This window comes from Ctenopharyngodon idella, chromosome 20 (assembly GCF_019924925.1).
Source record: "Ctenopharyngodon idella isolate HZGC_01 chromosome 20, HZGC01, whole genome shotgun sequence".
Taxonomy (NCBI): Eukaryota; Metazoa; Chordata; class Actinopteri; order Cypriniformes; family Xenocyprididae; genus Ctenopharyngodon; species Ctenopharyngodon idella.
In genome coordinates this window covers 11,684,757-11,711,495 of record NC_067239.1, presented here as the reverse complement: position 1 = coordinate 11,711,495, position 26,739 = coordinate 11,684,757, and the positions used below count along the sequence as shown (strand labels likewise).

Here is a 26,739-nt window from a genome sequence, read left to right as displayed (position 1 = left end):
TGAGAACACTGAGGCACGCAATGACGAAATGGAAGATAAACACCACTTAAAGTAAGTTTCTATAACACAGTAAAGCTCTGAAGATATCAAGGGCAGGTAAACCATCTTCCTAAAGAAGAGAAATCTGAGGAGCGATAGCATAGGCGCATCTTTTTAAAGCACTGGATATGCGGTGCCTTGGAGGTCGGCACTTACACCATCAGCAAACGAATTGTTGTGATTCTATACAGTCTTCAGACAATCATCACACCTGAAGGGTGTTCCCATAGTGTCAGCTACTGACACAGCATCGAGTGAACCTATGAAAGGGAACTTAAATTATTCAAAAAAAGGAGGGTGACGGTCCAGGAGCCAGAGGGAAATTTGTGCAGTAAAAAGTACACCTTCCAAAAAAAATAAAAAAATAGAGATAGAAAAAGAAAAGTAAAAAATTGCTTCTTTTGTTCCTCCTTGGAATTCCTTCTCTATTCACTGCTCATACAGAAATTATTAGAATATATTTTCTAACTATTATCGTATGGAACTCATTTCATATCAAATGTTTTATTACCTCTGGAGCGAGATACTCTGGTGTACCACAGAATGTCTTCATTGTTGCTCCCTCTGTAATTCCCTCCTTACACAGGCCAAAATCTGTGATCTTTAAGTGGCCATCTTTATCCAGCATCAGGTTCTCCAACTGCCACAGAATAATTATATTCCTTATAATGTGATATATCTGTTTGATAGTGATACAACCAGTAGCATTATACTAAGGCTGCATTTACATTACATGGTTCAAGTGACACAAATTCCGATTTCTTCCTCCCATGTGGCACAGATCGGACCCACGAATGTGTAAGCAAGAAAAAAGCACATGGACTTCGATATTCTCAGATTGGTTTCAGGCCACATTCATATGTGGAAATAATATGTGGAAATAAATCGGATATGAATTGGATAAGTGCATTTGCGTCTGCCATGTAAGTGGACAGATCGGATATTCCTATGTCAATGTGAGTCATACGTCATTGAAAAAGCGAAGGTGGTGAATGACGTCAACTCAGGTGGACACCAACTGCGATCACATGTCTCTTTTCAATGGAATTGCTGACCTTTAAAGAAGGTGCGGAAAGCAAAAGCTTGTATTATCATTTCGTCTGTGTCCAATGTGCCATTTTTAATTCTTTTTCAGCAAGTTTTTCCACGTCAGTTCGTCTACCTTGGCTTGTTTCGCCAAGTGTATAGTGTAAATGTAGATATCAGATATGGGTTACTTTTAAAAGAAGATGTAAGATGGTCAAAAAAAAAAAATGGATATAGTCAACAAATCGGAATTGGGCATCAAGAACTGCAGTGTAAATACGGCCTAAATACACTTTTCTGACAAGTCATTTCACACATTTATGTTTCATCCTGTATAGAATTCATTATTTTTTTATTTTTAAACTATATTTTTCTATTTATCTCACCTTTAGGTCTCTATATACCACGTTTCTCTCCGAATGAAGGTAATCCAGGGCTGAGACAATCTCTGCCCCATAAAACTTAGCTCTCTCTTCCGAAAAAACTCGATCTCGTGATAAATGAAAGAAAAGCTGTAATAAAAGAACAAATATCAAGATGCATTGGAATTGTAAATATTCTGGGGTAAAGTGGTTTATAATTAATACACACATTAATTAAATAAACATTTGACTGTGTGCAAAATAAATGAAAATATTTATTTGGTTAGATTTAATGAACAAATTCAATCATTGCTAAACTTCACCTTTACAAGAGCTCACCTCTCCACCATTTGCATACTCCATAACAAAACACAATCGGTCATGAGTCTGGAAAGAATACTTCAGACCCTGCAACACAGAGGTGACAATAGGTGCACATAATTTTTTCTGTTTTTTTATACATCCCATGTGTTCAAGAGAAGAAAGTTGCTGAAATCGGGGAAGAAACTGCGTTATCATGTTATCTTGCGTTCAGATGCCTGATGTTTGGCTGGTTAGTCTAGTTATCCAATCACATCCTCTGTTGAGGCAAAGTCACTTGAGTTTTTTGTTGTGCATCAGGGGATTTATTCAGTAAATGTATTTCCATCGTAGTTTATGCGCATGTCTTCTTATCGGATCACAAATTTATCCACCTCAATCGAGCGCATAATTTTTGTATGCACATTTTTAGAATGTATGCACATCTTGCCATTCCATCCAGCGTTTTTTGTATGCAATATTTTAAAATGCGCATGAAAATAGGTGGATAGAAACAAAGCTGTCACGGTTACCGATCCTGAAAATCCCTCTGTTCACCACCGGAGGTCTCTTTCCCCTGAATATTGATTCGGACTTCATTTCCCAGCAACCCACATACCTGGACTGATTACACACACCTGAACTCCATTTCACAGACTATTTCAGCACTGAGCGATCCACACTCAGTGCGAAGTCTTGTTTTGCCCTGGCTAACATTTCTGAGCACTTACTCCCTATGTTGTTGCCTGGTTTTGACTTTTGCTATCCTGGTTTGTTTTTGATTCCTGCTGCCTGCCTTTTGACCCTGCCTGTCTGTGGATTACTCTGTATTTAATTGCTGCCTGCCTGACCTACTGCTTGTATGTCTACGTAAACTGCTCTGCCTGTTCTGCTGTTATTGCTGGTGATTCGACCCATGCCTGTTTGTTTTCTGCTAACACACCTGTACAATAAACCGCATATGGATCTCAACCCAAACACGTCTAAGTCTGCGTTACAATAGCTAGTGAAAAACCATTTTGGCTCATCTCCCTCTTTTTTTTTCCAAGCAAAAACTGTGGCAATTGTAAGACACTTGCAATGCAAAAAAGTATATGGAGCCAGGCAGTATACACAGTTTTAAAAGTATAGCCAAAAGACTTGAGCATTTTCTGATTTTAAACTTGGAACTCTGGTTCTTTTATAAGTGAGTTATTGCAACCACAATTTTTGAAGAGTTGAAATTCTGTTCTGTGGTTAAAAAACAAACAAGCTCTATCGACTTTGGCATAAGGGTTTAACTTTTATTGAATCTGGAATGTACCATAAATGACATTTACTAGTGTATAAACCACTAATTCTAAAATGTTTCTACTTTGATAACATCAGCTTACTGTTAAGAAAGGGTGTTTGGAGTTCTGGAGGACCCGGTTTTCAGTAAGTGTGTGTGCTACCTCATCCTACAAATAAATAAGAAAAGAAAAGAACGTGTTAGAACTTCTTATATACAGTAATTACAATTTATGTATAATTAGAACTAAATAAATAAATGTAAGTATCAAAAATAAATAAATAAATAAAACATTGTACAGGTGAATACACAATGCAATGTTTAAATTTACTGAAAGAAAAAGTAGAGAAAATAAAAGCGAAGAACCTACTTTTGCTACTATCACATCCTTCTTGAGAATTTTCATGGCATAATATTTGCCCGTGGCTTTTTCCTTCACTAGTATGACCTTCCCAAATGTGCCTTTCCCCAAAAGTTTGAGGTATTCAAAGTCATGCATTGTCTGCACAACATAAAGAGAAGTCTTTGAGAAATAGTTTTAAATGCATATCCAATGAATCACAATTATATTACACAGATTTTGTTTTTCAATATTTTATTCCTTTTTCATCATCTTATAGTGTTTTTACTTATAAAATGAATTATTTTCTTTAAGAAAAGAATAAGAGAAAGTATTTTAACATACTCATACTCATAAAAAATACTCCCTTCATCTTTACATTTTTTATAGAAATAGTTAAGAGAGGACCAGAAATTATGGGGGGGGGGGGCTATAATCTTACCACTTTGAGTCGAGGTTTGGACAGGTACATCTCCATGTCCATGGGGTCAGGTGAAGAGTCCATTCTCTCTTCCTCCTGCTTCTGTAGACTATCTGCCACAGCCTGGATGGCCTTTGTCCACTCCTCCCTGCAGAAAACAAGAAAATCATGCAGGATAACTCTTCTTTTACAGCTTTCTTTTGTCCAATGAGAGTTTAAAAAAATGTACTTTAGGGAACTTGAGAAGTGCTATCATGAATTTAAGCAAAAGAGTTTATACAGTAAATGAACTGTACTGCATACTATTTGCTCATGAATTTGACAAACCAACCTTTCTTCTGGGGTCTCAACATGAAAAGTGCGTTCAATAACAGTAGTCCACTGCAGGCAACGAATAATAAAAGTGTTTGTCTTCGGTCGCTCCGTCTTCATCAGCTGACATTCTGAGAGAATACAAGAGAGAGAAAAAGTGTGTGTGCAGTTTGGTTATTTTGGGGTTCTTAAGTGAGGTTAGGAAAGGATGCAAAAAGGGCTAGATGAGGGAGAGAGAGGGAGAGATTCTTTTTCACCTGTAAATTCTGTAAATTAAAACAAAATGGATACCTACGTGCCACTGAGAAGTTATTGAGTGGAGTTTCCAGCTGGTCAATATCTTGCGGTCGCTCTTTGTACCCAATAAATGTTCCGTCACTCTTGAGTAAGAAATATCTTGGTCTCCATGTCTTTATGTATTCTCCTAAAAATAGAGAGTGCATTTAGATTAGTAGAACATCTTTAACAAAAAGCTTCCAAACATAAACACTATTATGATATTATTATGAAGCCAAGTTTAAAGTGGAGGCATAATACAGTAATGAAAAATCTCTGTGATATACACTATATTGCCAAAAGTATTGGGACACCCCTCCAAATCATTTAATTCAGGTGTTCCAATCACTTCCATGGCCAAAGGTGTATAAAATCAAGCACCTAGGCATGCAGACTGCTTCTACAAACATTCGTGAAAGAATGGGTCGCTCTCAGGAGCTCAGTGAATTTAAGCGTGGTACCGTGATAGGTTTCCACCTTTGCAAGTCCATTTGTGAAATTTCCTCACTACTAAATATTCCACGGTCAACTGTTAGTGGTATCATAAAGTGGAAGCAATTGGGAACAACAGCAACTCAGCCACGAAGTGGTAGGCCACGTAAAAATCACAGAGCGGGGTCAGCGCATGCTGAGGCACACAGTGCACAGAAGTCGCCAACTTTCTGCAGAGTCAATAGCTACAGACCTCCAAACTTTGTGTGGCCTTTAGATTAGCTCAAGAACAGTGTGTAGAGAACTTCATGGAATGGGTTTCCATGGCCGAGCAGCTGCATCCAAGCCTTACATCAAGTGCAATGCAAAGCGTCGGATGCAGTGGTGAAAAGTACGCTGCCACTGGACTCTAGAGCAGTGGAGACGTGTTCTCTGGAGTGAAGAATCACGCTTCTCTGTCTGGCAATGCGATGGTCTGGGTTTGGCAGTTGCCAGGAGAACAGTACTCGCCTGACTGCATTGTGCCAAGTGTAAAGTTTGGTGAAGGGGGGATTATGGTGTGGGGTTGTTTTTCAGGGGTTGGGCTTGGCCCCTTAGTTCCAGTGAAAGGAACTCTTAATGCTTCAGCATACCAAGACATTCTGGACAATTTCATGCTCCCAACTTTGTGGGAACAGTTTGGAGATAGCCCCTTCCTGTTCCAACATGACTGCACACCAGTGCACAAAGCAAGGTCAATAAAAACATGGATGAGCGAGTTTGGTGTGGAGGAACTTGACTAGCCTGCACAGAGTCCTGACCTCAACCCAATAGAACACCTTTGGGATGAATTAGAGCAGAGACTGTGAGCCAGGCCTTCTTGTCCAACATCAAGTGTCTGACTTCACAAATGTGCATCAAGAAGAATGGTCAAAAATTCCCATAAACACACTCCTAAACCTTGTGGAAAGCCTTCCCAGAAGAGTTGAAGCTGTTATAGTTGCAAAGGGTGGGCCAACTCCATATTAAACCCTACGGATTAAGAATGGGATGTCATTAAAGTTCATGTGCATGTAAAGGCAGGCGTCCCAAAACTTTTGGCAATATAGTGTACATGATAAAAATACATTACTGTTCAAAAGCCATTTGTTTAATCAAAAATGCAGGAAAAACTAATATTGTGAAATATTATTACAATTTAAAATAACTGTTTTCTATTTTAATATGTAATGTAATATAATTTATGCAAAGCTGAATTTCAGCATCATTACTCTCAATCGCATCATCATTCTAATATGCTGATATGCTGCTCAAAAAACATTTCTTAATATTATTAATGTTGAAAACAGATTAATATTTTAATATTAATATTTTAACTTTGATGCATTATTTTCAGGATTGTTTTGATGAATAAAAAGCTCAAAAGAACAGCATTTATTTGCAATACAAATCTTTTGCAACATTTTAAATGTCTTTACTGTCAATTTTGATCAATTTCATTTTTGTTGAATGCGTTAAGTAAGAAATTTTACTGACTCCAAACTTTCAAACGATCGTGTACGATAAATATCTGTGTAATTTATATGAAATACGTTTAGGAAGTTGACCAGTGGTATGTCATGTTATACTAAAACTACTTTAAACAGCATTCTGTATATTTCTTATTTATCTATTTAACTGAACTGCAGCAAAGGTGTTTAAAATGATAAAGAAATGGTAACCAGTAACAGTGCATAACATATACACTTTCCATTTAACATTCATATTTTTCAAATGTTAACTTAAAATCTTGAGGGATTTATATAATGGAAAGTTATGTAAAACTCCACGTCAGGGTTATAAAAGGCAAATAATTTAGGGCTACATGTCCACGATATAACGTTTTAGCTCCAATATCACAATGTGGGCATCCGCGATGTCAAGTATATGGATCGTAGTTGATCAGTAAGGAACCAGGCACCACGGTTCGAAATGCATGTGATTCTCAGATTAATTGCAATGTTTAACCAAAAGTTTATAATTTGCACGTGTTTTAAGTCCTGTCAGTTTAAACATCAAAAGCAATTTTAAACAATTTGTGTGCAAGAAGACGAAAAAGAGAAATTCAGAACTCAGAACTGTTCAGAACTGTTTTTTTTTTGTTTTTTTGCATGCACACAGAGCTACGCAGACAGCATGTGAACATTGATTGCCGGTCTCTATATGTGCTTAAATGGACATATACATGCAAAATTATGTCAAAATGCACGTCTCGGCAAGTATCCTCGTAAACAGTCGCTTATGGTTTACGTGAACATAAACAATTGAGAAAAAAAAAAAAACAAGTGTGTATCATTATATTGGATCCGTGCATTCGCTCTTAAAGTGACAGCAGCCTAATATTCCTGCTGCTGTCTGTGTCATTAATATTAATCAAACAACAAAATACAAAGAGAAAATCACTTTTGTAGTTGTAATAAAGATTGATTATATTTCATCTATACAGTGAAGACTATGCAGTGTTATTTTACATTTGATTATTCAATTTCTGTACCTGAAAAACATAAAGCACTGTTTATTTCCCACAGCTGGTACATTTCCCACAGCTTTTAAGCAGGCTAGGATTACACCACTGCTTAAAAAACCCACTCTGAATCCAGCACTTAAAAAACCCACTCTGAATCCAGCACTTTTAGAAAACTATAGACCGGTATCCCTTCTTCCATTCATTGCGAAGACACTTGAGAGAGTTGTGTTCAACCAATTGTCTACTTATCTCACACAGAACAACCTCCTTGACAACAACCAGCCTGGCTTCAAGAGTGGCCACTCAACTGAGACTGCCCTGCTCTCAGTTACTGAAGCCCTGAGACTGGCACGAGCAACTTCAAAATCATCAGTACTCATCTTGCTGGATCTGTCTGCTGCTTTTAACACAGTTAACCACCAGATCCTCCTGTCAACCCTCAGGTCGAAGGGCATCTCAGGAACCGCACTCCGGTGGTTCGAGTCTCACCTCTCAGGTAGGTCCTTCAGGGTATCTTGGAGAGGTGAGGTGTCTAAGTCGCATCATCTTGCTACTGGGGTACCTCAGGGCTCTGTGCTTGGACCACTTCTCTTCTCCATCTACATGTCATCACTAGGTTCTGTCATTCAGGAACATGGTTTTTCCTATCACTGTTATGCTGATGACACACAACTGTACCTCTCATTTAAACCAGATGATCCGACGGCTGCTGGTCACATCGCAGCCTGCCTGACAGCCATTTCTGCCTGGATGAAGGACCACCACCTTCAACTCAACCTTGCAAAAACGGAACTGCTTGTGGTCGGTGCCAACCCAACACTTCATCATAACCTTTCCATTCAACTTGGGTCATCAACCACAACTCCTTCCAGGACAGCCAGGAATCTCGGAGTGGTGATGGATGATTGTTTAAGTTTCACAGGTCACATCGCTACAACGGCCCGGTCCTGCAGATTTGCCCTGTACAACATTAGGAAGATTAGACCCTTCCTATCGGAGCTTTCCACACAAATTCTTGTCCAAGCTCTTGTTCTATCCAGACTGGACTATTGTAATGCTCTCTTGGCAGGCCTTCCAGCATGCACTGTCAAGCCTCTACAACTGATCCAGAATGCTGCAGCAAGACTGGTCTTTAACGAACCGAAGAGAGCGCATGTCACACCTCTCTTCATCAGTTTGCATTGGCTGCCAGTTGCTGCTCGCATCCAATTCAAGGCTCTAATGTTTGCCTCATCCACTGGCTCTGCACCACTATACCTAAACCCACTACTTCAGACTTATGCGCCCTCCAGAAGCTTGCGTTCTGCAAGTGAACGGCGTCTTGTGGTGCCATCCCAAACGGGGCACAAAATCACTCTCACGGACCTTCTCCTGGTCTGTTCCTGGTTGGTGGAATGACCTACCACGCTCTATCCGAGCAGCCGAGTCTTTAGCTATTTTCAAAAAACTGCTAAAGACATATCTTTTTCGTCAACACTTGACCCAGTAATATAGCACTTTTTTTAAATTTATATTTTACTTTTCTCGATTTTCTATTTTTTTCTACATCTATTTGCATATATATTTATAAAAAAAATTTAAAAAAACCCAACCTTGCTACGAGCACTTTACTGATGAAACTGTGACAGGACACAGCACTTACATACTGTTGTACTCATGTTGATTTGATTGCTTCTACTATTCTCATTTGTAAGTCGCTTTGGAGAAAAGCATCTGCTAAATTACTAAATGTAAATGTAAATGTATTTCATCTGTATTTTTGTTCTATTGTATTTATCTATGCTTGTAATTTGTTTATTATTTTCTATGCAGATTGACTCCCCTACAAAATCACCCCAATCGTTGTAGAATGATTAATCTTTCCAAATAGAGCTATTCAAGTCATCTGGTGAATTATTATTATTTTATTTTTTTTCCATATTATAATAAATATCGCAGAAAAACTAAAAATTGCGATGTCAGTTTTTTCCAATATCATGCATCCCTAAAATAATTTACTTCAACTAGAAAATGTAAAATGAACTGAGATTTGTAGGGTCTAGAAAGCTAAAATATCCTATGGTACCTGTAAAATTTTGTCTGGGCCAATCTATCTTATTCTGTTACCACTTGTAGAGGGCACTTAAGTTATTACTCATTACTTGTCATCTTACTAAAAAAACAGGATGATATGAGTGAATAATTACTTTGCAATTAAATGTTGTATTAGAGGTTTACGATCAGGAAATAAGATGTAAACTAAATAAGTCAAATTGTACTATTTCTATTCTTATGTAGACACCATTATCTATGACCAACATACAAATTCTTGTAAATTACACAAATTACAGTACAACTGTCACTGGCTGTTCTCCTTTAAACCACATAGATTGCAAGTCCACACCTACGACTAGTCAATTTCTTCTTGTTGGGGAAGTACCCGGCACTACTTTCAGGTAAATAGTGAAGGGGCATCCCTGAACCCTTATAAAAGAGAAAGATGAGAATTTTCCTTTTTTGATGAGCTTATCTAGAGCCATCAAAACAAACAGGAAACTGCTGTTTAGTTCTGAATAACTTACTCAAGATAAGGTTCACACAAACTCAACTAGAGTGAAAAAAAACTAAGATCAAATAAGAGCAAGACAGTCTCTGTCAAAGGCAAGAGTTCACATTATTAATCAGTCGAGAGTAGTCACCACCTACACAAACCTGCACAAGATTACTCAAAAAAACAAAAACAACAGTAAGAAGTCATGACTGATATTGGTGTTTGGGGTTTTATGGTTGTATTTTCATTTCTTTGTCTTTTTTTTTATTTTAATGTCGCCACATTAGTGGGACTTCTGGTAACCAAGAGTCGGATTCTTGAAAACAGGAAACGACACAAAAGATAGCGTGGCAACACAAGCAGTTTAAAAATGAGCTACTGCTTTTGCTGACTCATTTCTGCACTGATATACACACACAAACACATGCACAGTAAGATCATATCACATGATCGTCCAGGGAGTGTGTCAGTTTTTAACTGTGTGACAGAAAATAACCTTTTTATTAAAAGGAAATACTTGCCCCTGTAATTCATTATTCATTTATGTTACCGATAATTTATTTTATAATAAAATCTTTTCTTTCTTTTTTTACTCATAATAACACAATAAATGTTCTGCTCAAGTACACTGTAAATAATTGTTCAGTCCCTATGTTAGATTACACAAATCTTGCCTCTTCATATACATTTAACAACATTCACCTCTGAAACTGATATTTGAGGTCACTAAAGTATGTGCACTAAACCCATAACAAAAATGCACTGTAAACACTGGCTGTTCAGTTCTCAGCAAAGTTCTCAGTTGCAATTTTGATTGGTTAATAAAAAAAATAAACAAAACTATAATAGCCTGGAATTTGAGCTATCCCAAACATCCAAAGAAACGGGCTATGAATATAACACATGGTGGAATATTTAAGACCCTATTTAACATCAAGCAAAACTCTGCAATTCAAAATCCAAAATAAAATCCAATATAAAGGTATTAGATATGATTTGTGTCAGCAATACATTCTTTCATCAGGTAAAAGTCAAGAAGTTCCCCTCTGAGAAAGATCAATCTTCACTAGCAACATTTGATCTAAGCAGCTGTCTGTGATGAAAAACAAACAGCCCAGCTCATTTGTGTGTGTATACATAATCAACGAGTTTGTGTGAAAATTGTTCTGTTCCAGATTAAGCACGGCCACAGTTTGCACTCAATGACTTCCTTCTGCTTAAGGACATCAAATAAGTTTATAGACGGATGAGCAGAGGATGTTAGTTATTTAGTAAGTTAGTTAGTTAAGGGGATTATGAATAAGTCTTTAGGAAAAGCATGTCTGAAAACAAACAAATCCCATATGTCAAAATAAAGTTGAGAAAAAAAAAGTGAGAAAAATGTGAGAAACCAACAGAATATATTCAATACAATGTCCTGCATGCCCCCATGGCTACACATAGAGGAAAAAATAACTCCCCAAATCCCTTGTGGGCAAAACAAGCCTGCCGCCACACTAAGCAGCATAAATCCAGGCAAAGGCAGAGCTGCTTTTCATCTGGGCCTAGAGTGCCATTACGGGTGGTGTCTGTCTGCATAGCTGAACTGGAATGACCTTGCCTACAGAAGCACACAGCCCTACACTGTCCGACAGTCCATGCCTCGTGGGCCCTGGCAAACTGAGGCTAGCAAACACTCTGAGTGCCTCAGGGCTTGATATTCAGCCCTTTTTCTGTTTTCTGCTTGCCACACCCTCTGTTTTTTTTTTTTTCTTGCACACTGTTGCGTCTGCCTGTTTGGCCCAATGACTCTGATGCTCTGTGGTTTGCAAGGACAGACATGCGCTCAAAATTTCCATGCTTTGAAAAGTGCAACACAGTATTATCCTCTCACTGACACGTACCGTTGGAAATTTTACTTGAGAAAAATGTGATATGATGATGTTGTTGGCTAATGTTGAAAATACTGAATAAATGACAAAAGTAGCAAAATATAAAAACTGATGAAATAAGCAGAATGGCAACTTTTGTAATGGCTATAGGCACACACAGTCTTTTACATTGTCACTGACAGTTTGTTTACACTTGGCGCGGAGCAGAGTGGCCGTTTTCAATGGGAGTTGAGCTTCATGCTTGCACGGTAAATTGTGGGACTGACAGTGGATCGTAGAAAGTGTTGAGAGCTGTCGAGAGCATCCAAAAGTTGAGAAATCCTGTGCAAACAGATGTAAAGTTCAAGTAGTGATGTCTGTCTTGAATGTTTAAAAATATGCAGATTGTGCAGGAGTTTCTGCTGGATTTCATGCTTAAATCATATTGTTCACATACTGGATACTTTGCAGTTCTTACATATATTAAATATATATGTTTTTAATATATATATATATATATATATATATATATATATATATATATGCAATTTAGGGCGCTTTCATTGTGAGTAGGCGACTTGGTTCACAAAATGTGAGCAAGTATAATCATTATATGTGCTGAATAAAACATCAATTAAATATGCACGCTACAAGACACCCCAAAGCGAGTTTTGCCACTGCAGTGTATACACACTGTGAGTGCTACTGCTAACAGGCAGTGGTGTGAGGTGGACTTATAAAATGATGAGAAAGTCCCCTCTTTATGTTTTTTTGTTTTTTGTCATTTTTAAATTCATTTGAAATAATTCATTTCATGTTTCATTTGATAGTTACACAGTTTGAACACCCGAAACATACCATAATATTTCTGCATGTCATATTATTGTCTGATCAAGTTGTTGCATTCTGAAACTTTTTACATTACCTTAAGGAATAACTATAAAAAGTACCAATTACAGTAACATTTTTTTTTTTCAGTATATTTTATTTGCTGCCAGTTGGGGGGGGGGGGTATCTTTATTGACATTTTAATGTAGAAATTTAGACTTTGTAATTCATATGAAATGAACAGTAAACATACAGAATATAATTGTTTGACAGTTCATAACCACCTCTTACCTGGATAACAAACATAACCTATTATTGATTTGACTGCACTGACACTATCAGATGAGAACAAAACTTGAACTGAATTGAGCTGGATAAAGACACTATTGCCTTCTGTGGAGCTGCTTTGAAGCTGAACTGAATTCATAATTGAAGAACTTTGAACTGTTTTTGAACTGAACTGAAATCAACACAGACTCAAATTGAATAATGACACTATTGTCACGAAGTTGTTTCATCATTGATGAACTTTGCAACACTGATATTGAAATAAATTGAATTAACATTGAATAATGGCACATTTGTCTTTTGTAGAGCTGCTTTACAGCTCAAATTGAATTTGTTTAATATTTAAGAATTTATGCTTTGAAATAATCTGTATTGCATAAAGTGCTACATAAATAAATGTGACTTGATTTAAATTATTAACTTATAATCAAGAATATTTTTTGTGTGCAAAAAAACAAAAATAACACGCATGTGCTATGCTCACATGAACAGCGTCGGAGACTGACACGGAAGAGAAGAAATTGTTGAATAAAGTTGTTATTTTTGTTTTGTTTTTTTGCGGCCAAAAAATATTCTCGTTGCTTCATAAAATTAAGGTTGAACCACTGTAGTCTCACAGACTATTTTAACAATGTCTTTACTACCTTTCTGGGCCTTGAAAGTGATAATTACGTTTATGTCTATGGGGTGGTCAGAAAGGATTTCATTAAAAAGATCTCAATTTGTGTTCTGAAGATGAATGAAGGGCTTATGTGTTTGGAATGACATGAGGGTGTGTAATTAATGACAGAATTTTCATTTTTGGGTGAACTAACCCAAATTATTGGTAATAATGGACCCATTATTATAAAACTAACCTATTATTGGTAATAATGGAAACAAACAAAACAAAATTTTCTTGTGACTCATGTCTGAAACTGGAGGAAAGCCTCAGAGAAACTTTACCTCGCTTATGTAGCCATCCTTCCTTCACAATGGCAATATCACTCATTGTGGCTGGGGAGAAAACCCTCTTGTCCCTTTGACTCGGACCAGGAGCAGAAGGTGGGAAGTGTTGGGTGTCTTCAGTCTAGACATTCAGCATGACAAATGGTCTGTAGGAAACAGAAGGGGAAAAAATTCTGATCTTTTTTCACCAAAAGCTATAGGAACATAATAGTTATTTATCCAATTATCAAAAATGCTAGTTATTTCTGACCAAGTCAAAGTCACTTAAAGGGTTGGTTCACCCAAAAATGAAAACTTATTTACTCACTCTCAAGTTGTTCCAAACCTGTATGAGTTTCTTTCTTCAGCTGAACACAAAAGATGATATTTTGAAAAATGTTGGTAACCAAACAGTCCATGGTCCCCACTGACTTCCATAGTATTTTTTTCCATACTATGGAACTCAATGGGGTCCATCAACTATTTGGTTACTCATAATCTTCAAAATATCTTCTTTTGTGTTCAGCAGATGAAAGAAACTCATACAGGTTTGGAACAACTTGAGAGTAAGTAAATAATGACAGAATTTTCACTTCTGGGTGAACTATCCCTTTAAGATAATATTATTGTAGATTTATCCCTCTGTTTCAGCTCAAAGTGGGCTTGCAATTTTCATAAATGGGACTCTTACAGAATATATTTATATTGTGTCTGTTAAAAAAGAAAGAAAACCACACTGCAAAAAAAAAAAAAAGGAATGAATCTCCACAGCCCTTTGCCTACTTTACAGCTTTGCACACATTTGGCATTCTCTAATTATTTATTTATCTGGTTATTATGCAATTATGCATCATGTTGTTCCAGGCTGATTTATGCAGGTAGACCAACATAGCCATGCTCTTCACCATCAAAACTTTAACTGGTCGACAAACATGTTCAAAAAAGGGTTTTCAGATTGATAAAACCATAGGTATGCCAAAACCTGCAAAAAAATCCCTTTATAATTTCCAGTTAGTGGAAGAGAAATGTACAAGCTTTATTCCCCACCTCATTATTAGTCTCCTCTCCCAAAAAACCATATTGTATCTGGAACTTACAATGCCTAGCTTGACTATGCCTAACCTCATATGCTTATCATTTACATATGCATAATTCCCATTTAGACATGTGACACTACTGCGCTTAACGGTCACTGCGATCAGATCCAGATGAAACCAATAGCACACCTGCATGTGGCAGCATGAACTGGTCAAACTGGATTGATCTTTTTCACTTTTGCACACAAAAAAAATTATTTCTGTAATTTTGATAACAATTTCAAGTGGAATTCTAATGACCCATATAATCATATAATTGCTGTTGTAGCAGTGCATCCACTACTAATATTGCTATTTATAGCCTAAATTCATATAATATCTTAACTTTTGAATAATGATTTTATGTAATTTTAGTGTTTAACTCCATTCATGAGTATGGCACTTTTAATAAAAATTTGTGTATTAAATGGAAAGCAGAATTTAAAATCATTCTGTTTATGTCATTACTTCATTCACACCAGTAAAAGAGTGCGTAAGCATGGTCCAGAGTCAATCGTATAGACAAATTGACAAGTTTTGCAAATTAACTCTTTAAAAAGCACAATGGTTAGTTACAGTATAGTATTAGAACGAGTCATGTCAACAGGGGAATAGCTTTGACTGTAGTTTCTGAGTTCTGTCTATTAAAACCTGCTGCCCTTGATGCACCCCACAGCTATGCAGCCTCCGGCTGCTTGGAATGCAGTGAGAAAGAACAGCGTTCTCCTGCCTCAGAGCCGTCTAAAACAACAACCCTATGTGAACTTCCCCTCCCCCTGCCTCAGTGATCTGCAGGTACTCCTCTGACACAAAACACACATGCATGCACAAAACATACTAACCCTGGGATGGCAACACATGTGAGAAGCAAAGGCTGCAAGCCAAAAAAAGTTAGCTGACATGCAATCACATAATCTATGAGAACACAAGCATACGCAAAAAATACACACTGAAGAACCATTTACTCACAATGATGCCAAGCAAATGCAAAGGTGCACACAGACCTATAACTCTCAGGCACAACTACCTTCTCTAATGTCTCTCTCTGTCTGTCTGTCTGTCTGTCTCACACAACCCCAAACGCACCAGGGAAGTCTCATGTGTGTCTGGTGCTGCCACTGCAGCTTGTCTCTGAGAACGGCCCCTCCCAAAGCCGCCACGCTGCGGGAGAAAAAGAAAGGGTAAAAAAAAAGTGGGCGGGCGACCAAAGCCTGTGCTCAATGCAGCACTCCATATGAACTCAGTGGCCTCACAGATGGTCACGTGGCACAAATAAAGCGAAAGAGTGAGAGACAGAGGCCCCTTAGGGCCACCCACTTCATTCAACATTTCTGCTCTTACTCGTGGCTCAGTGAGAGAAAGAAGGGGAGGAAAATGCATCAGTCACCCCGGTTTTTAGGAGCGCTTAATGACATATTTGGCACACAGAATTGAGTTTAACTTGCATGTAACTTGCATGCCAACTCCTGGTATGCATAGTAAGGCTGTATATACAGTACTGGTCAATAGTTTGGAATCATTACGATTTTTCCATAATCATTTACGATCATTTCAGTAAAATATTATTGAATTAATTGTATTCTATTTTATAATATTTAAAAATGTTATTAATTCATGTCATAGCAAAGCTGAATGTTTCCAGTCTTCAGTGTCATGTGATGCTTCACAAATCATTCTAATATGCTGATTTGGTGCTCAATTATTATTGGTACTCAATTATAAATAATGGTTGAAAATTGTTATTGCTGCTTAATATTTTTGTGGAAACCATGATACATTTTTTCAGAATTCTTTAATGAATAGAAAGTTAAAAAGAACAGAATTTATTTGAAAAAAAAAAAAAATTCTGTGACATTATAAATATTTTTACTTTCACTTTATCAATTTAATAAAGTGTTCTTGCTGTATAAAAGTATAAAAATTCTTTTTTTTTTTTTTTTTTTTTAATCTTACCCCAAACTTTTGAATGGCAGTGTTTCACTGTTTCCACAAAAAAATATTAATCAGTGCAACTGTTTTTAACATTGATAATAACAACAAATGTTTCATGATCAGCAAAACAGCATATTAGAATGATTTCTGAAGGATGTGTAACGATACTGAAAATTCAGCTTTGCCATCACAGGGATTAATTACAATTTTAAATTTTAAATTTAAAATAAATTATTGGTTAGCAAAAGATATTTCTTTCAAACATATAAAACAAACTTTTGACCAGTAGTGAACGCTAGTACCATAAGGATGAAAAATAGATATTTAGATGCTGCTCACATGAGTCAATATTTACAATTCATTTACAACAATTACTTTGTAAATAAATAATTAAGGGAGTATTATTTACAAGATCAAATGTTCAAATACATCTCCAGAATTCTGAATTATTCTGGACAAGACAACAAGGCCTGAATTACTGCTTTTAGAGCACTGTTTGTTTTTATGTTCAGTTACTTAGCAACCACTACACCTCTGGTTGAGAATGGACCACCTTGAGAGAGACGCCTGATTTTTCAGCCTGAGGACAAGGTTTCTTTTAAGAATTTCTTAAAAAGGAGGACATAATTGCTCTCTCAGCAACTAAACAGCCAATGAGCAGTGGGTTTTGACTAATACACTTAAGTTAAATTTTCAAAATTTCTCAGAGGATTAAATGTTGATGGGATGTAAGAAAAGTCATGAGGCATCCCATGAAACTACTAAAACTAATAATCTAATTCATAAAACAATCAATCCCTCTTTCTGATTGAGGAAATCCTGTCCAATTCACACAATTCTCAGGGTTAGCTGGTTTTAGCAGACATTTATAGATTTATGTCAAATATTTATGACCGTTTCCTACATTCTAAACATCTGTTTGTGAGACTCCACAAAGAAACATTCCTCCTGGCGACTGGACACTAAACTTCAGCTTTGGTTGACCACCACAAATGTACAAATGTCCACCTCAGACACAAAATAGGCTAACATCCATCCCTGTATATGTAAATTATGCATTTTGGTGATGAATGGCCATCTAACCTAAATGAATAATTGCTCTAAATGAAATAAATAGCTCATATGATTTGAAAAAAATTAAAATAAAATAAAATAAACAAAAGTTTGTTAGTTTATTTAGAACAGTTCTGTATTAGGCTAATCGGCTGTTATGCACTGCCCTAAAATAGCCAAAGAACTTAATGTGATAAATGATTTACTCATAAGATGGTGGAAAGATGATCTTGACCATATGATTTTTGACTTCTGAAAAACAGAATGGTCGCAAAATATTTCTGTCTACCATTACGGAGTTAAAAGTTGTGTAAGCTCGGGCAACTTGAGCCGTCAAACAGTTAGATGCCTGAGGAACCCATCTCTAATTTGATAAACATACGACTAAAAAAAATCTCTATATCCACATATGTACAACATCATGTCATACCTCAACACTTCAGATGCGACTTCGGCTCATTTCACAAATTCTTCAAGCTTCTTATCGTATATCTTATTTCCATCATGTTGTGGGTAAAAGTATGTCCTGCAGAAGTTACTCTTCCCGCTCTTATTATCTCTCTCCTCGGCTTGGCGTGTATTTCATCCACCTCGTTTGGTTTTCCCTTCGTTCGGGATATTTCAGTGTGATGCAGTAGTGAGCACTGAGTTGCGCAGGCAGTGACGTCAGGTTGTCTTAAACAGACCCAACATTTCCTCAAAGAGACGGTATAATTATACTGGGGTTCTTTAGTACGGAGCCCGGGAAGGGAAGTTACCTGGAGGATTGGAAAAAGTTCACAGCGGGAAAGATTACATCTAATGAGGTTAAGGAAGTCCACTTTAAAATACTCCATAAAAACTATCCTGTTAATTTCACAATTTCTAAATATTATGACATTCATTAGAAATGCTCTTTTTGTGGTCTTTTAGAAGAAGCTGGTGCCTTTTTTGTAATATAACCAAGCAATGTTGTGCTGATTTAAGGTTTTTTTTTTTTTTTTTTTTTTTGCAGTCCTACAGAAGTAAATCGTTATCAAAGATATCATTTTTATTATGAAAACCCTGATCTCATATCTCTTGAATATGTTGTCTCATTTATCCCTATCTTGAATATGTTGCCAACTACTTTATTTGGTAAGCTACATTTTTCATTCATAAACAAAAATGGTTTAAATCTCCATTATGTCTTCCACTATTTCTTACCGAATTTAATTTTCTAATTTCATCCCTCAGGCAGATAAACAATGATAAAAGTGCAAGATTTCTGATGCTCTATTAAAAAATGTATTTAAATTTAATACTGTGCTTTTCTTAATTTATGTATGTAAATCCATGTGTTCACTTAATTTTGCCTTTTATTTAGTTATTATCTTTATTGTTATTGTATCTTATTTGAGATATAAATATGATTTCCCTGTTCATGTTTGTACTTATTTGTTCTGCAATAAAAAATAAATAAATAAAATTAAAAGAGACCTCACACACAAGCTTACATAGCAAAAATGTTCCATTTTAAGATGTGGGAGGGTGGAACTTTTCAACCAAATAATGTTGGCCACTATGAGTAGTGTAATCAAATGAGCCCCAAAACGATGCTAAAAGGGTGAATTATTGATCAATTATTGAAATTATAGATATAGGCTAATGTATTTATAACTATTTCAACATTAGCTTTGAGAGGAGTTTAGGGATTTATAGGGGTTTCATTGTGTTTAAATGCATAGCCTAAATAAATTGTAAAAAAAAAATTGACAGATCATTAGTGTCAGCAGATAGACGAAGGACACAGAGGTAAGTGTTACCAATAACAGCAGGTTTATTGACAACAAGGAAGACAACACAGGTGTGAGGACTGTCCAGGTCAGCGGGTGGGAAGTGGGAAAGTCTTGAGCGGCTTATCTGAGTCTGATCGTGTCCTTGTGTTTTCCAGGTGATCCGAGGGGAGCTGTGGAGTGTGGAGTCAGTGGTGAGCAGTAACGAGGGAGAACTGGAAGGTATCACAGGAACGACAGGTAAGTAAACAACAGGTAAGTGGTTCAGGCGAAACAACATGGTATAGTTGAGACCAGACAGTGAGTGAACGGGAGGAGTGCGTTAATATAGTGCTGGCTGATGATCGCTGACAGGTGAATGTGATCAGTACTCAGGTGACTGGGATCTGGTGACGGTAGTGGGTGGTGACTGTGGTGACTGTGGTGACTCCCTGACAGCACCCCCTCCTCCAGGGGCGGCTCCTGACACCCTACTACGGTGACGGGGTTGGCCACGGCCTCTGGGTGCTGGACGGTCCGGGTTGTTTTGGTGGAATTCTGCCAGGAGAGTGGGATCCAACACATCGTCTCGGTTAACCCAGGACCGTTCCTCTGGTCCGTACCCTTCCCTGTCTACGAGATATTCCAGACAACCGCCCTGTCGCCGAGAGTTCAAGATCTCCTGCACTCAGTAGATTTGAGGTTCCTCAATGACTTCAGGAGGAGGAGGTACTGGCGGCTCGTCGGGTTCTGTGGAAGAGGGAGAAACAGGTTTAAGAAGGGAAACATGGAAGGAAGGATGAATGTGATACTGTGCTGGAAGCTGGAGTCTGTAGGTGACTTCGTTGATCTGCCTCTCGATGGTAAAGGGACCAATGTAGCGGGGACTCAGCTTCCAGCAAGGCGGGTGGAGACTCAGATACTGGGACAAGAGCCAGATAGAGATATCTCCCTATCTCCTGGATCTTCCGCTCAGTCTGGCCGTTGGTCTGGGGATGATAGACGGAGGAGAGGTTGATGGAGACATTGAGGAGTTTGAAGAAGGCTGTCTATACCCGGGATGTGAACTGGGGCCCACGGTCGGAGACAATCTCTTCTGGTATGCCACAGGTGTGAAATAGATGATGAAAGAGGGTTTCATCTGTTTCGAGGGCGGTGGGTAAACCCCAGATGGGAATCAACTTGCATGCCTTGGAGAATCTATCCACTGCAACAAGAATGCAGGTGTGACCATCAGACTTTGGCAGGTCTATTACAAAGTCGACTCCGACGTGAGACCAGGGACGACGTGGGATGGGTAGTGGTACTAGCTTACCAGCGGGTAGGTGACGTGGAGTTTTGGAGATGGCACAGACTGAGCATCCTCAAACATACTAGGAGACATCCCGGGCCATACTGGGCCACCAGCATCGAGCTTGGAGGAGCGAGAGGGTACGCTGGCTGCCTGGGTGTCCAGAGCCTGGGGAAGCGTGAAGGGAGCCCAGAAGGGTGATTCTCAAGGAGGTGGGTACATAGATCTTACCCTCTGGGCCTCCCAGCGGAGCAGGTTCTGACGTGGTGGTGATGCGGATCTGTTCATCTAAGTCCCCCTGGATGGGGCTTACGAGGACGGCTGGAGAGAGTATGGGTTCAGGTATGGATGGTTCCTCAGGAGCATGGATGCGTGAGAGAGAGTCTGCCTTGACGTTCTTTTCTCCGGGTCGGTACGTGATGGTGAATTGGAAGTGTGTGAAGAAGAGGGCCCAGCGGGCTTGCCAGGGGTTTAACCTTTTGGAGCTGCAGAGGTATTCCAGGTACTTGTGATCCGTGATGACAGTAAAGGGGTGTTAGCGCAAGGGTGAAGTCAGGGAGGCTCTCCGTGGTACTGTGATAGCACTGCTCCTACCCCGGTGGTGGAGGCGTCCACCTCCACGACAAACGGGAGCTTGTGGTCGGGTTGTGTGAGGATAGGAGCAGTGCAAAAGGCCTCTTGGAGTGCTTGGAAGGCTGCTCGAGCTTCGGGGTTCCAGGACAGAGCTTTGGGCTTCTGATGGAGCATGGAAGTGAGTGGGGTTGAAAGGATACTGAAGTTCTGGATGAATCTATGGTAGAAGTTAGCGAAGCCGAGGAATCGTTGAAGTTCTTTAACAGTCTGAGGTTGAGGCCAGTCCCGGATGGCTTGGACCTTCCCCTATTCCATCTGGATACCATCGGCGCTCAGGATGTAACCGAGGAACTGGACCGTGGGGCGGTGGAACTCACACTTCTCAAGCTTCAGGTAGAGATGGTACTTCCTGAGTTGTTGGAGTGTTACGTGGTGGTGATGTTCGGCCAGGTTCCGGGTGTAGATCAGGATGTTGTCTATATACACGATGACGAACCGATGGAGGAACTCCCGGAACACCTCGTTCATAAACCCCTGGAAGATGGACGGTGAATTGGCCAGGCCATATGGCATAACCTGATACTCATAGTGGCCGGAAGGGGTGATGAAAGCCGTCTTCCACTCATCGCCCTCCCGGATACGAATGAGGTTATAGGCGCTCCGCAGATCCAGCTTCGAGAAGATGCGGGCCCCACGGAGTTCCTCGAGGGCGGCCGGGACCAGAGGAAGAAGGTAAGGGAGCTTGACGGTTTGTTCGTTGAGGGTCCGGTAGTCGATACAGCCTCCGTCCTTCTTACCCACTGTTGTGGCAAAGATCAACACTGACTCTTACTGCATAAGAGACAAACTCATCCAATTGTCTTTCGAAAGTTTTATTTCTTGCAAGATAGGTCAGACAGTCATACAGGAACACAAGTAGCTGCAGAGTGTAAGACAAAGAATGAAAGCTTCCCCTCACTTTTATATCTCTAACCTCCAAAGCTGAAGCTTCTGTCCTTTTACCATATTAGGAACATGTTTACCACTTCAGTGTTTTTCCCCCGTCACCCAAAGAATGCATACTTAAACACTTCTGAGAAAAACAAAATCATTTAACCATAAGCATATAAGTAAAATCATATGGAAATCATACAGAAATTTAAAATTTCCCCAACACCCACTAAGAAGAAGCTCGATGCCGCCGGTGAGGTGGATGGATGAACTGTTGTTGGAGAGCCTCCATGATGTAGTCCTCCATAGCCTTGCGCTCCGGGATGGACAGGGGGTACACTCGCCCCTTGGGGGGTGTGGCACCAGGCAGCAGGTCTATGGCGCAGTCCCATGGCTGATGGGGTGGTAACTTCGTGGCTGCCTGTTTGCTGAACACATCCTGGAACGCCATATAGTCAGATGGGATCGTGGGAGCAGTGTGAGGTTCAGGGCTCTCCACAAGTGTGGATTGAACATGTAGCACTGGGTCACCAACTGGGAGTTCAGGAACGTTGGAAAGACAGTTTTGGAAACAGGCAGGACTCCATCTTAAAATCTCACTTGTGTCCCATCTGACTTCTGGAGAATGTTGAGAGAGCCAGGGGCGTCCCAGGATGACATCTATGGTGGGTCCCTCCAGTACCAGAAAGGAGATTCTCTCGCTGTGAAGACATCTGATTTGCAGTGTGATAGGTGGAGACCGGAACTTGATGCACCCACGTCTGGGCGGGAAAGGCGACTGGAATCCACCTGCATGGGTTCTGGTACTGGAGGACAGGCAGCGGGTGAGGATGGAGAATGAGCGGTTGTTTCCGGTAGGCAGGCTGTAAGATGTTGGGAAATTTTCACTGCTTTCTGCATAAAGTTCTCCAGTCCGACCGAATTCTCATAAATCACCATTTGGGCTTTCAGCTGGGGATTTAAACCTTGACGGTAAGCAGTTAGTAATACATTTTTGTTCCATCCGCAAGTGGCTGCTAGAGTCCGAAACCGCAGAGTGTAATCACTGGCCGAAGAACTGCCTTGCCGGAGACAGATGAGTTGGTCGGAAACGGAGTGCGATCCTGTGGCAAGACCGAAAACTTCCTGGAAATGAGAAGAGAAGTCCTCAAAAGAGTCAATGAGGTTAGACTGTGAATTCCAGATGGCTTGTGCCCAGAGTAATGCTCGTCCAGTGAGCAAGGAGATGAAAAACGCCACTTTAGATCGTTCGTTAGTGAATTTATGGGAATGCATCTCAATGTATAGTGATACTTGGAGGAAACCGCTACATTCTACTGCCTCACCCAAATAGTTGGAAGGAAGAGCCATGGGACTGGCAGAGGCAGATTGATGATGTGGGTCCAGAGAGAGAGTGGCTCGAAGAGCGCTGACCAGCTCCTCGATGGTATTCTCAGCCGCGGGAGTCAGGCGCTCCATCTCCGGATGAAGGTTGGGTCTGATCTTCTGTCAGCAGATAGACGAAGGACACAGAGGTAAGTGTTACCAATAACAGCAGGTTTATTGACAACGAGGAAGACAACACAGGCGTGAGGACTGTCCAGGTAAGCGGGCGGGAGGTGGGAAAGTCTTGAGCGGCTTATCTGAGTCTGATCATGTCCTTGTATTTTCCAGGTGATCCGAGAGGAGCTGTGGAGTGTGGAGTCAGTGGTGAGCAGCAATGAGGAAAAACCGGAAGGTATTACAGGAACGACACGTAAGTAAACAACAGGTAAGTGGTTCAGGCGAAACAACATGGTATAGTTGAGACCAGACAGTGAGTGAATGGGAGGAGTGCATTAATATAGTGCTGGCTGATGATCGCTGACAGGTGAATGTGATCAGGTGATTGGGATCTGGTGACGGTAGTGGGTGGTGACTGTGGTGACTGTGGTGACACCCGACAATTAGTTAGAAAGTTCACAGTCCCCTGGTTGAAACAGCTTGGCTTGGCTACAGTTCACTGATCTATACTAGGACATCTTGTCACTGTTTGGGGTAGGTTGCTAAATAGCCTACTGAAGAGTAGTAAAACAATTATGAAACAAAGCCATTGTAAATGTTAATGTAGAACAGTGTTTCTCAAGCCTGTCCTGGGAATGCCCCACCATTGCACCTTTTGTATGTCTCCCTCATCTAGCTAACACGCTGATTCAACTAATCAGCTCATTAGTACAGAGTGCAAAATCCCCAAATGGGTGTGTCCCATTGAGGGACATCCAACATGTGCAGTGGTGGGGGATCCCCAGGACAGGTTTGATAAGCACTGATTTAGAAAAATATCCTTTTAGACAACAAGTATTGTATTTATTAAATTACAGTATATATGCTTGTAACATTTAAACACGTGACAATGATTTTTCATAAATCTCTGGCCTGAGACTGATGAAAAATGTCCTTGTCTTCAGAGCACAGTTCAATACTGAGATACTGATAGCCTCTATGAGAACATCCCCAATTACTTGTAAATCAATGAATACAATTATAGGTCTATTAGGTTTTCATAATCTACAGGTTCTGCGTGTATAATTTTAAAAGAAACTAAGTCATACAATTTGTTTCTCTATTTTCACTATGCCAATAATAAAGAATATAAACAATATAGCCTATTATTTATTATTAGCAGTAATGACAGAAGTAGTTTTTAGTTGTTGTTTTTTTTTCATTTGGGCTTGGTTTTGCACAAAAAAAAAAAAAAAAAAGTATTTACAATGCAACAGAACCTTCCATACTGGGCTGAGATTATTATTTTTTATTTTCAATACTGTAAATGTGTTGTATGTAACTGATCTTGATTCATGCTTAATTCGGAAACATGTACTACTCTATTTCTGCCATAGAAAGATGTGGTAAAACTGTTGTTGTAGTAGTACTAGTATGTGGTTCCGAATTCAGCATCAGTTTAACCTGTTGCCAGAGTTCTTGTCCTTTGAGGTGGTTGGCATTTAACCCTCTATGGTACCGTGTTGCCTCCAGGCAACATAGTCTATTTTAGTTTGTTTTTAATAAAATAAGACACCATTTATTGATCAAGCATATCTCAGGGCAGAAAAACTCAAATACTAATCAAAGAAAGTGCAAAAAAGACCAAAACATGACCCACAGGGGTCCATTTTGTGTCCTGTTTCACCACATGTGCACGTCACATGGGTCCATATTTTCTCCAATGAAAAGTGCGTTTTTCACTTATTTGTATCCATTTAATCACCCACAAAAAATACGAGTCACCTTCACTGGCAAGTAAAGAAGTATTTTCACAAACTTTACATTAAATATCAACAAATGTTTTAGAGAAAATAACAAAAAAATGTGTGTTGCCTCAAGTCAACATTGTACCATATTGGAACTGCATAAGGCCATACAGGCATGTTTGAAAACAAATGTAATATATTTGTATGGAATAGAGTTATCTAAAAGAATTATCTAAATTTATTTGCATTTTGTCATGATTTGGTAATGCACTTATAAGAATAGTAATACACATATCTGCATATATTATGATCTGCACATTTTCTATAGCACTTCAAAAAGGTATAAAACACACATAGCACAGGCACTTGGTGAGGATGAGGGGTCATACTGTGATGGGGAAGATGAGGTCATAGGGACAATCCGTCAGGGAGAGAGTGAGGGTGAGAGAGAAGATGGAGATGAGGATGAAGACGGATATGATAACTTGATATGATAACATAATAATATGATGGTTTGGTAATACTTGTGTTCCATTATGGTACAATGTTGCCTGAAGGCAACAGCTGGATATAAAATGTTACTTTTTATTAAATATGAAACTTTTGATACATTAAAAACTGGATAAATTTGTTTGTTCAAGTGTCTAGTTAAAGAAATTTAAGTTTTCAATGAATATATTTCTTTTTTCTACATGAAAATGCCAAATGTTTCAATTTGTCCATTGTGGTACAATGTTGCCTCGAGGCAACAAACTTTAAAAAAAAAAAAAAAATGTAAAATTAATGAAAATGTTTATTGATATTGTTAAAGTGTCCAATTTTAACCAGGAAAAACAACACAAATCATTTTTTCCTCATTGATATCATATTGCTTACCAGAGGGTTAATACAAGGTGCTTTACCGCCACTAACTGGTAAGGAGTGTGAATCAGGATAAATTTTTTTTTTTTTTTATACTATATTCTCTTATATCACAGTCACTTCCAAATATTTCATTAAAATTAAAAAAGTCCTTTATAAAATATTTGTTGACTAAATTGCAAAGTTTACATGAATCAATTCCTTCCTGTCATGTTAATATTTGGGACCGATCATCACCACGTTCTGTCTTTTCCTCCTTGCAAAATTCACATTTCCCTGTGTCATGTTTGAACTTAAATCTGGAGAATTGTTTGAATTTCATAAAACCATACCTGTTGTATCCTCTTCCTGTTGATTTTTATGTCTGATCCTCATTTTTTTTTAATTGTACTCTT

The 26,739-nt window shown here is 38.8% G+C and overlaps 1 protein-coding gene across 5 annotated transcripts in view; it reads right to left on the bottom strand.

The window, feature by feature from the left end:
- The window catches only part of LOC127502735 (RAC-alpha serine/threonine-protein kinase), a 36,534-nt gene extending 18,098 nt beyond the window's left edge, over window positions 1-18,436 (bottom strand). Inside the window, exons 1-11 of one of the 5 annotated variants that reach the window (XM_051876026.1) lie at window positions 18,178-18,433; window positions 15,732-15,923; window positions 13,705-13,853; window positions 4,366-4,494; window positions 4,090-4,201; window positions 3,780-3,906; window positions 3,368-3,499; window positions 3,101-3,166; window positions 1,767-1,835; window positions 1,452-1,577; window positions 551-679 (exon numbers count right to left, since the gene is read on the bottom strand). In XM_051876026.1, the coding sequence (XP_051731986.1) occupies window positions 551-679; window positions 1,452-1,577; window positions 1,767-1,835; window positions 3,101-3,166; window positions 3,368-3,499; window positions 3,780-3,906; window positions 4,090-4,201; window positions 4,366-4,494; window positions 13,705-13,750 (936 nt within the window). In that variant the 5' untranslated portion in view covers window positions 13,751-13,853; window positions 15,732-15,923; window positions 18,178-18,433. Of the gene's footprint in view, window positions 1-550; window positions 680-1,451; window positions 1,578-1,766; window positions 1,836-3,100; window positions 3,167-3,367; window positions 3,500-3,779; window positions 3,907-4,089; window positions 4,202-4,365; window positions 4,495-11,844; window positions 11,986-13,704; window positions 13,854-15,731; window positions 15,924-18,177 lie in introns of those variants that run through there. The other 4 variants (XM_051876027.1, XM_051876029.1, XM_051876025.1 and 1 more) reach the window with 4 other exon arrangements.
- Window positions 18,437-26,739: the final 8,303 nt, after the last annotated feature.